Below are 11465 nucleotides of genomic sequence, written 5' to 3'. Positions count from 1 at the left end.
TGAAGATGTCCTAGTCCGAATTCGGCTCTCCTACGTTTATGGATCTTGGCGTTTTAGTTTAGAGCTTATAATCCTTGTAGTCTATTGTTAGATTTAGTTTCTGTGACCCGGCTGGAACGGGATATAAACACGTTCTCATACTCCTCATGGAACGGTTATCTTTGGATCCACACAACCTAAAGGTTTATTTTGCTGATAGGTTATCTTTCGGATTGCTCGATCACACAGGGTTGGTGTGTTTACATGGTGGAACGGCCATATCATGGCGTTCTATGAAGCAGACGATCGCGGCCACATCTTCAAACCATTCGGAGATCTGGCAATACATGAGGCCAGCCGCGAGTGTGTTTGGTTGAGGTCCATGACCCAACATGTCCGAGTCGATTGTGGGATGACCGAAGACAAGGACGCACCAACCGTGATGTATGAAGACAATGCAGCTTGCATTGCTCAGCTTAAGGATGGCTACATCAAAGGGGACCGGACGAAGCACATACTACCTAAGTTCTTCTTCACGCACGAGCTACAGAAAGCCGGCGAGGTCCAAGTAGTCCAAGTGCGTTCCAGCGACAACTCAACAGACCTGTTCACCAAATCACTTCCGACCTACACGTTCAGGAAGCTCACGCATCAGATTGGGATGCGTAGGTTGAAAGATCTTCAGTGATGTTCAGAACATGGGGAGTAATACGTGTTGTACTCTTTTTCCTTCACCATGGTTTTGTCCCACTGGGTTTTCCTGGTAAGGTTTTAATGAGGCAACATCCAAAGCGTATTATAAACTCTGTATGGTTATGACATCCAAGGGGAAGTGTTATAAATCATATTATGGATGTCCATAACCAGTCCATACTAGAGAGAGAGAGTCGGCGCCCTAGAGAGAGAGAGAGAGAGAGAGAGAGAGAACCGGCGGCTAGAGAGAGAGAGAAACCCTAGTTTCCTTTTCCTGATTGGTTTATGATTTGTACTATTTCCTTATTTGTATTTCCTTTTCTAGTTTTTCCATTATTCTATAACGGTTTAATTCCCTATATATAAAGGGCTCTTTATGTTTAAGATTAATGAGAATATACAGTTTCTATTCTCTAGTTTCACAACAGATAACGCATAATGCTTTTATTTAAAAGTTAGATTTCGTACTTGTTAAATATATAATATTTATATATTTAAAAATTTTTAATCAAATATCATTCTAATTTGTAAAGGTTAATGGAATTTTGTTTCTGTTTATTTGTATTTTGCGTAGAACTGACCTACAAAAAATAATTATCACTGGAATTTAATAAATTTGCACTTTCACGAAAACGCACTATTTTAACATATAAACTGAAAAAATAAATAAATTATAATGTAAAGGAACAAATAACGTAACAAATACACTACTATTAAACTATAAGAGTTGTCTATAATTTTTTTCTAATCTTATATATTAAAATAGAAGTCACAACCTTGATTCATGTGTGATTTTTTTAAAAATGGACTCTCACTAGAAATCAGTTATCATTCATTTATTGTTAATAATATGGCTTCTAATATATCATTCATAATATAACATCGACTCCTATAAAACCAGAATGGTTAACAAACCCACATTTGATTCCTTAATAAATTATACATAGTGGTAATGTAAACCATCTAAAACATAAAACACAATCCATCATATTGAAATCATTTTCGTTCATAGACTAATACATTTTCGTTCTGTTTCGTTCTGTTCTAGAGTTCTGGTATGTTAATATACATGTCGTTCATGTAATAAACAAAACCAACTCGTATCAACAACATTTGTAGACAGACCATACAGCCGGTTCGTCGTTAACAGCTCAAGCATTTCATCTAAAATGGTCCATAAAACCTCTGTTTTAGATTGGTTTTGTCACTTACACATTATTTATACATGCTCAAGTGATGATTCGAGTTCTATTATTTGAACCTGTTCACCTGAAAAGAACCATCAAACCGGTCTTATCATATCAGCATCGAGCCAATATATCATATCAGTTATAATTCGATCATTATTCAAATCATTGTTTATCTTTAAAACCAATATAACAAGATTTTTCAAAACCATGATTCTGTTGCAACAATAATATATATATATAATATATATATATTCCTTATATTGAAACAACTAATTTACACAGTTCATGTTACTTGAACGTTTAAAAAATGATATTCTAACCATAATGATCGAATTATAACTTCCCGTCCACTCCTCATGTGTTTTCCTAATTTTTTGCAATGAAATATCGAAACAACTAAGAAGAATATCCTCAAATATATCAAGATACGAATATTTACGATATAACCATAACAACTTATTCAAAATTTTCTACAATTCATATATATTACTTGCGAATAAAGTCACGGTATATTCTTTCTAAATACCCTAACAAACCTAGCGATCTATATATATATATCGATGGCTCTACCCTTAACCTCAACCATCACCTAAACTAAAACAGTTTGAGCTATTTCTATGATCCAAGCACTTTCGTTATTAAAAGACGTCAAACCCTACAAACAGGGCTGGCGAGTCCAAGTTAAGTTGCTTCACTCCTGGAGGCAGAAAACCAATGATCCTTGGCTTTCCTTGGAGCCTCTTTACGATCTTCCTCACAATTGTTCATCCATGTCATGCATGCTGCGAGAAAGATTGTATTATATATCTGTTAGCTTGGCTTATCATTCCTCACGATCTTCCTCACAATATCATTCCTCACGATCTTCCTTGGCTTTCCTTGGAGCCTGTTTGTATTATATATCTGTTAAAAGAATAAATTTTAAAGTCAGTCATTGAACTTAGTAACTAATTTATGGATTATACAGAACTTACGTATATTGTTTGAGACGCCTAACCCATGTACGAGCTCTGTTTCTTGATCTCAAGATCATTCAACAGTTCCTCTGCACTAGAAGGACTTTGCAGTATCTTCCATATCAGGCATCTTTAAGATGATTCTCTGCAGAGATTACAAAACAGAGCTTAAGAATATGAAACAATTGTAAATAATATATTTCGTCACTAACTTATTGCAGTATATCAATTTTGAAAAAACAAAGAGTATATTAAAGTACCTTTCTATTATGATAAACAAAATATATTATCCTACGCTCAAGCTCCAAAACAGAGGAAATTCAACTTAGTATATTAAAGTACCTGTCTATTTTGTCTACGAACCTCTGTACGACCTACAAACATCTCCACCACTACGACTCTGTTAATGCTTTTATCGAACATATTTTTGATTTCAGAAACTAAGCTTGATCACCCAAAAACAGAGGTTCGTACTTCGAGGAGTGGACCTCTCCAATGTCATAAACGCCGATCTGTATGATTGAGATATAATCTATCAAATCTCGATTCAACATAACAAAACCCTAAAATCATCTAGAATAGTAATCGGTTGTTAGATAAATTAAAAATAAACTCCAAACATTTGTAGATAGGCGTTAGTTATTGATGATGTTCAAAAACTTCTTCCGTTTAGATTCAAGTGAAAAGTGATATGTATCTATGTTTAACGATGCGGTGAGGAAGACATAAAGCTCTTCTGAGATTAGCTTTGTTCTGAACGAAAAAAGTCGCGTGTGTTATCAAAAAAAAAATTAGTTTTCTTCCCGTAAAAAAATAGGTAACTGAAACCTAATGAAATCATTACTTGGATCATAGACTATTGTGGCCCATATTACAATCATTATTTAATCTCTGTATTTGATTGAATTTTATGAATTTAAGAAGATAAGTTATTAAAATTTATAGAATAACATGCTACCAACGCATTTTTAAGGTAGATGCAACAAAATCATTTTAAATATATGTCAGTGTTATTTGTTAAACAAAAAATACTTCGTTTTTTGATAAAATAACCAAAAAATACTAAATATTTAATTAATTACTTTATAATTATAATCTATGAGATATAATTTTAATTCACTTTGACTTTATATTTTTGTGAAATGTTACAATATCTTTGTAAATGAAAATAATTTTATATTTTTACCAATCTAGATTTCAAAAGTTCATGAGTTCAATAATCAAACACTAATTCAACAAACAGAAATATATAAAAGAAAATACATGTTACATTTTGAAATGATTAATTTGATGAAAAACAATAAAATTGAATCACATGATTATGTTTGAAAAATTCATATACACATTTGAATATACATCATTCTTGAAATAAAAATAAAATATCTATGTAAATAAAAATGAAAATTAACACTCGCGCGGTTGCGTGGATCCAGATCTAGTACAATATTAATTGAGAAACATTATAACTTCTTTTTGTAGCCACGTGTCATGACTAGGATGATTCATAGAATCATTAGAGAAATAGGTTGGTCCATCTAATTATATAATATATTTTTTATTAAACTAACCATAAATTCATTATTAATGGTCTTTATAATTTCCTTAATTAAAAGTTACGAAATTGCCTAATGTGGCTAAAGCATATATGACAATTAATGATTTTGAATAATAAAGATTTGATAAAAATTAGTGTATATTCTATCATATTTGTTTAATTTTAAATTATTAAAATAGATTAAAAAACCACATTAACCATATAATAAAATTTAAAATTTTCTGTATATGTTATATTTTGAATTTTTAAAAACGACTATAAATTACTAAAACTGTTAAAAGTCTCAAATTCAAATTTTGTGATCCATGGTTTAAAATTTTTGCTATGAAAAATAAAAATTGTTATAAAATCATATAAGTAAAAAGTATAGTTTAATTAATTATTAAGATTAAAAGATATATATATATATGGGGGGTGATTGGTGTTGGCTCTGAGTGCTCTACACAACCATAATTCTTTTTAGAGCAATAAAATCGAAGCAATCAAGCTTTATTAATAAAAACTAAACCTAGAGCACAAAATCTTTAAAGGAAATATAATGGCTCTAGAAATTAATTTTTCTACGACTTTAGGTTTACTGCTTTTAAAACTTTGAAAAACCTACAACAATCCCTTATATATTAATTGAGGAACATTTGAAAAGATGTAACCTCAATTTTGTATTAATTAAAAGAGGCCCCAATGCATAGGTGGCACTCAATTAGGTAGTCAATTACATTCAATTGAAAAATAAGTAGGTCCACATTCGATTTTTATATGTTGTTAGATACATAAGTTGGTCAAACTATATGATATAATGATATGATATGATATTTTCTTTCCTTAAATAAAACCTACGGAATTACCATAAATGACTAATATATATATGACAATTAATGAGTTTAATAATAAAGATTTGATAACAATGTATATCTCCTCCATCATTTTTTGTTTAATTTTATATTATTAAAATAAATTAAACAATCAAATTAGCTATAAAAATAAAATTTAGATTTTTTCGTATATGTTATATTTTGAATTTTTAAAAACGACAATAAATGACTAAAACTATTAAAATTATTATGTTAAAAATTAATGATCAATTGGTTTAACATTTTTATTATAAGAAGATACATATGATTTTAAAACCATATGAGTAAAAAATATCATTTAATAATAAAATAAATAAATATATATATATATATTAAACACTATATACCATAAGATTACATAAATATTTTAATATTAAAACTTTCAATGAATTTTCAAGAACATTTATAAATTATAAATTATTAAAGATTTTAGATTGAAAATTTTGTTATCGATGATTTAAATATTTTGTTATAAAACGATATGAACGATCATAGAACTGTATGATTATAAATTCTTATTTAATAAATAACTATACAAAATATACTATTCCTAGAAAAATAGGTTGGTTCATCTTAACTTATATTACACTTTTTATTAAACTAACTATCGAATTGATAAATAACGTACCAAAAAATATTTTGCACTTTCCTTAAATAAAAGCTACGAAATTACCTAATATGATTAACGTATATGTGAAAATTAATTATAATGAATAATAAATATTTGATAACAATTTTTGTATCTTAGTTCTTTTTTTAATTTTATATTATTAAAATATATTTAAAAATCACATTAAATATATAATAAAAACATTTATAATTTTTCTTATATGTTATATTATGAATTTTTCAAAACGTCTATAAATTATTAGAAATTTGAATATCCCCACTCTGAAAATTTTGTGATCAATAGATTATTTTTTTTGTCATAATAAGTACAAATGATCATAAAATTGTATTAATATGAACTTTTATTTAATATTATAAGAAGATACACATTATTTTAAAACCATATGAGTAAAAAATATCATTTAATAATAAAACATATATATTTATATATATATATATATAGATTATACTATATACCATAAGATTACATAAATATTTTAATATTAAAACTTTCAATGAATTTTCAAAAACATTTATAAATTATAAACTTATTAAAGATTTCACATTGAAATTTTTGTTATCGATTATTTAAATATTCAGTTATAAAATGATATGAATGATCATAGAACTGTATGATTATAAATTCTCATTTAATAAATGACTATATAAAATATACTATTCTTAGAAAAATAGGTTGGTCCATCTTGACTTACATTATATTTTTTATTAAACTAACTATCTAATTGATAAATAATCTACCAAAATTTTTTTGCACTTTCCTTAATTAGAAGCTACAAAATTACCTAATATGATTAACGTATATATGAAAATTAATTATTATAAATAATAAATATTTGATAACAATTTTTGTGTCTTAGTTCTTTTTTTTAATTTTATATTATTGAAAGATATTAAAAAATCACATTAAATATATAATAAAAACATTTATATTTTTTCTTATATGTTATATTTGAATTTTTCAAAATGTCTATATATTATTAGAAATTTGAATATTCCCACTCTGAAAATTTTGTGATCAATAGATTATTTTTTTGTTGTAATAAGTTACAAATGATCATAAAATATAACGCATATGAATTTTTATTTAATAAATATTCAAACTAAATAATATATATATATAAACACTAATGATTTAAAGCAACAAGATTGGCTGATCAATTTAGTCGTCCAGTTGAAATCTTTCAAAAGTATGTGAAAGACTAAAGTCAAAGTAAATATTGATTTAGAATAGTAGTTATATTTTACTAACCAAATACCGAAAAAAACCGAACCGAACCGAAACTAACCCGATATCCGGGTTGAACACCCGTAATCCAAATGAAGCCAAACTATTGTTTCATTCTCCAAAATATAATAAAAATAATAACTTAATCCCGCGCAAGGCGCGGGTCTTATCCTAGTAAAGTTTAAAGCTAAAGCCACAAAATCTACAGCTTAATTCTTAAAACAAAAAATCCAAAGGTACAGCTTCTACCAATCAACCCCTATATATATATATATCGTTTTAAAGTCAATTGTATACCATATAAAATACATAAATATTTAATTTTCAAAATTTACTTTGAAAATTTTATTTTGATAATTGAACAAACATTGACAACTTAATTTTTTAAAAAATATAAATTACTAAAATTATTAATCCCATAATAAAAATTTGTTAACATTAATTTAAAGTTTTTGCTATAAAAGATACAAACGATAAAAAAATATATCAGTATAAACATCATTTAATATACATTTATATTAAAAATATACTATGTGTGTTAATATCATTTAAATTTAATTATATATCCTATCAAATAGAAAAAAATTATTCTTTAGATTAATAAAATTGATTTATATGTTCGCACCAATTTAATTATATATGTAACAGCTACTGACTTTTAATTATTCAATATATTTAATTATTTCATTATATGTAAGAATATATAATACATAAAATAATTAATCTAGTAACACAATAAAACCATGTGTTGACCATGGACAGTACGAGCTTGACATTTGAGAAGCTCGAGGTTGCCGAGGTATTTCTGACTACATCCGGGAATGCAAGGTATCTCTTTTTTTTTGTTAACGCGACGAGCTGGAGAAACTTCCTAAGCTCGAAAAACTATCCACAAACATTTGGTTTCTTTTCCCTAGGATTTGAAGATATCATCTCAGAATCAATTAATACTCTTGTTTTTTTTTTTTTTTTTGAAACACCAATTAATACTCTTGTTATGTCATGAAATTGTCGACCTTTATACCATGTGTTATTTATATGTTGTCAATGAATAGAATCTGGACCTTTATATTTTTGTATTCATGTGTTGTTTTTTCTCCCATAAATCAGTTTCACATAAAATGCATTTTTTATTTGTGATCGTTTCCTTTTTGTCAAAGCTTTTATTTTGCTCAGATTTTGGAATAAAGTTTAGAAGTTCTTCAATAAGAGATTCTGATTTGATGAGCCATTAAACACTTGGAACAACCCGTTAAAATGTTTAGAAGTTCTTCAATAAGAATGTAGGAGTAATCAATCACCAATGGACCCATTACAAAGCCCACATTATAAGTAACGGGTTGTTCCAAGTGTTTAATGGCTCATCAAATCAGAATCTCTTTAAGCTTCACACCACGTTGTGTAATAAAAAATCTTGGGTCAAGATGTCCGTTTATTAACGGTGAGAATATTACCGCTCGTAGCGTTTGGTTTGAGCGCCAAATGGATTTTCATTGCTAAAAATGTTGGAAGTGGCCGCCTTACTTTTGGGCTAAATAATGTATGAACAGGTAATTTGATATGTAAATATTTTCACAATTTTTGTTTTGGCATGATTATTATTTTCAGATCCGGACCCAGAGACAGAGTATGATATGTGTAAAGACATAAAATTTTGGTAGATCTGATATATTTTTATAAAATTTTGAATGCTAAAAGGACATATAAATACAAATAAATTATTGTTACTAATTGCAGAAAGTTTCTCATTAAATATTATTATTTTAGCTTTATTAAATATATTATGTGGAATTTTATTTTCATCACTTACTGATATTATCATTTTATTTTTCATGTTAATAAAAAAAATATATTAGTTTTAAACTAATAATTTTATGAACAAGATGATTATAGAAATAATTATCTCAGTTTAGAAAAAGAAAATATTTGAGTTTTCAGTCAAAATATGTTGGATCAAACAAATATATAGTTTAACACATATAAAATATGCAGAAAGTAATAAAATCACATGCCTACTATACACATATACTAAAAAGTTATATGTTTTTGTCATATTTAACTGACAAAGATAAAAACTCTTGAGAAGTGTTGTAATCTGTGTTACTATTCAAAGATTTTCATTGATTTGTCTTTTAAATGTTATTTTCTATTTTTTACTGTTAGAATTTTTCTATAAAACCCAATGAAAGAAACTAAAAAAATATGAGGAAGAAATATGATAAGTAAATTGTTTTGAGAAATGTATTAAAAGGAATAAGAATGACAAAAATAACTTGTGATTTTATCAACCATAGATTTTAAAAGTATATTTAATACTTTAGTAGATTATTAACATATGACACATTACATAATAATATAAGATATTCAATAATAAGTTAAGCTCATATAATTAATTTTTTTTTTTTTAAATAAACATTTATATAATACAAAATGAACGAAAAATTCACTCGTTGTACTACAATGATAAAATCGTCCAAAATGTGTTTAGACCTGTTTTTTTTACAAATACTAGACTTATTCTTGGGTTCACCAACCAATAGGCTTTTGTTATTTTATATTTGGTATCTTTTAAAAAAAGAAATAAAATATTGTCAAATTATATTATCTTTTTAAAATTAAAAGGTAAAAAAAAATAGTAGTAATTGCAAAAAAAAAAATTTAACGTCGTCAGCAAAACATTAAACCCTAAATTCTAATCCCTAAATCTTAAACCCTAAACTCTTAGGTAAACCCTAAACCCTAGGATAAATCTTAAACTCTAGGATAAATCTTAAACTCTAAATCAAAATCACTAAACACTAAAACACTCAAGGGTTTAGGGTTTAGGATTTTAGGGTTTAGAGTTTAAGAGTTTAGTGTTTTTATTTAGAGTTTATGATTTATCCAAGGGTTTAGAGTTTATCCAAGGGTTTAGAGTTTACCCAAGGGTTTAGGGTTTACCCAAGAGTTTAGGGTTTAGGATTTAGGGTTTAGAGATTAGGATTTAGGGTTTAGTGTTTTGCTGACGACGTTAAATTTTTTTTTTTAATTCTTTTTTCTGTTACTGCTATTTTTTTTTTTACTTTTTTTATTTTAAAAACATAATATAACTTGATAATATTTTGTTTACTTTTTTAAAAGATATCGAATTTGAAATAACTCTTTTACAAATACAACTAGGATGATACTTGCGCCATGCGCATGGTGAGTTTATTTCTATATATTATCGAATTTTTTTTTATATATTTGATCATTTTATTTATATATATACAATATTTATTTTGTTATTATATAATTTCTTTCCGATGGATCAAATCAATTTTTATTAAAAATGATGGAACAAAACTATAATTAATACATCATGGAATGATCGGATTGAACATTAAACAAATTATGACATAAAAACCTTATTTTTTCCATCGAACACATTCTTGAAAAAAGTGAACAGTGTTGTTTTCACAGTTGAATTATTTTGACTTTTATCTTCCATATGGTTTTGAAAGCTTTTAAATCAACCATCGAATTGATACATGTCATTTTAATGTTTTTAGTCGTATACTTAAGGAAAACTTACATTTTTGTAATTTAAAGTCGTTTTAAAAATTCAAAATATAACATATAAGAAAAAGTCTAACATATAAGAAAAATATAACATATAAAGTGTCCTCATTTTTGTATTTTAAAGTCGTTTTAAAAAAAAAATAACATATAAGGTTTCCTCATTTTTGTAATTTAATGTCATTTTAAAAAATTCCAAATATAACATATAAGAAGAAAATCTAATTTTTTTATTATATGGTTAATGTGATTGTTTATTTTTTTTAATAATATAAAATTAAACAAAATGAAGAAGGATGCAAAAATTGTTATCAAATCTTTATTATTCATAATCATTAATTGCCATATATATGTAAATCATATTAGGTAATTTCGTAGCTTTTATTTAGGGAAAAAATACACACTTCTTATATTTTAGGTTAATATAATGTTCTCTAGTGGACATTAAACAAATTATGACATAAAAACCTTATTTTTTCCCTCGAACACATTCTTAAAAAAGTAAACAGTATTATTTTCACAGTTGAATTATTTTGACTTTTATCTTACATATGGTTTTGAAAGCTTTCAAATCAGCCATCGAACAGATACATGTCTTTTTAATGTTTTTAGTCGTATACTTAAGGAAAACTTACATTTTTGTAATTTAAAGTCGTTTTAAAAAATTCAAAATATAACATATAAGAAAAAATCTAACATATAAGAAAAATATAACATATAAAGTGTCCTCATTTTTGTATTTCAAAGTCATTTAAAAAAAAATATAACATATAAGGTTTCCTCATTTTTTTAATTTAATGTCATTTTAAAAAATTCCAAATATAACATATAAGAAAAAAAAATCTAATT

The 11465-nt window shown here is 26.2% G+C and overlaps 1 protein-coding gene across 1 annotated transcript; it reads left to right on the top strand.

The window, feature by feature from the left end:
- The first annotated feature begins 361 nt into the window (after positions 1-361).
- LOC125579862 lies at positions 362-667 on the top strand. Its single transcript, XM_048743746.1, has one exon. The coding sequence runs from the start codon at positions 362-364 to the stop codon at positions 665-667; it is 306 nt and encodes a 101-aa protein (XP_048599703.1).
- Positions 668-11465: the final 10798 nt, after the last annotated feature.

This window comes from Brassica napus, chromosome C1 (assembly GCF_020379485.1).
Source record: "Brassica napus cultivar Da-Ae chromosome C1, Da-Ae, whole genome shotgun sequence".
Taxonomy (NCBI): domain Eukaryota; kingdom Viridiplantae; phylum Streptophyta; class Magnoliopsida; order Brassicales; family Brassicaceae; genus Brassica; species Brassica napus.
The sequence above is the reverse complement of the archived record's forward strand: the minus strand, read 5'-3'. Positions and strand labels throughout refer to the sequence as shown.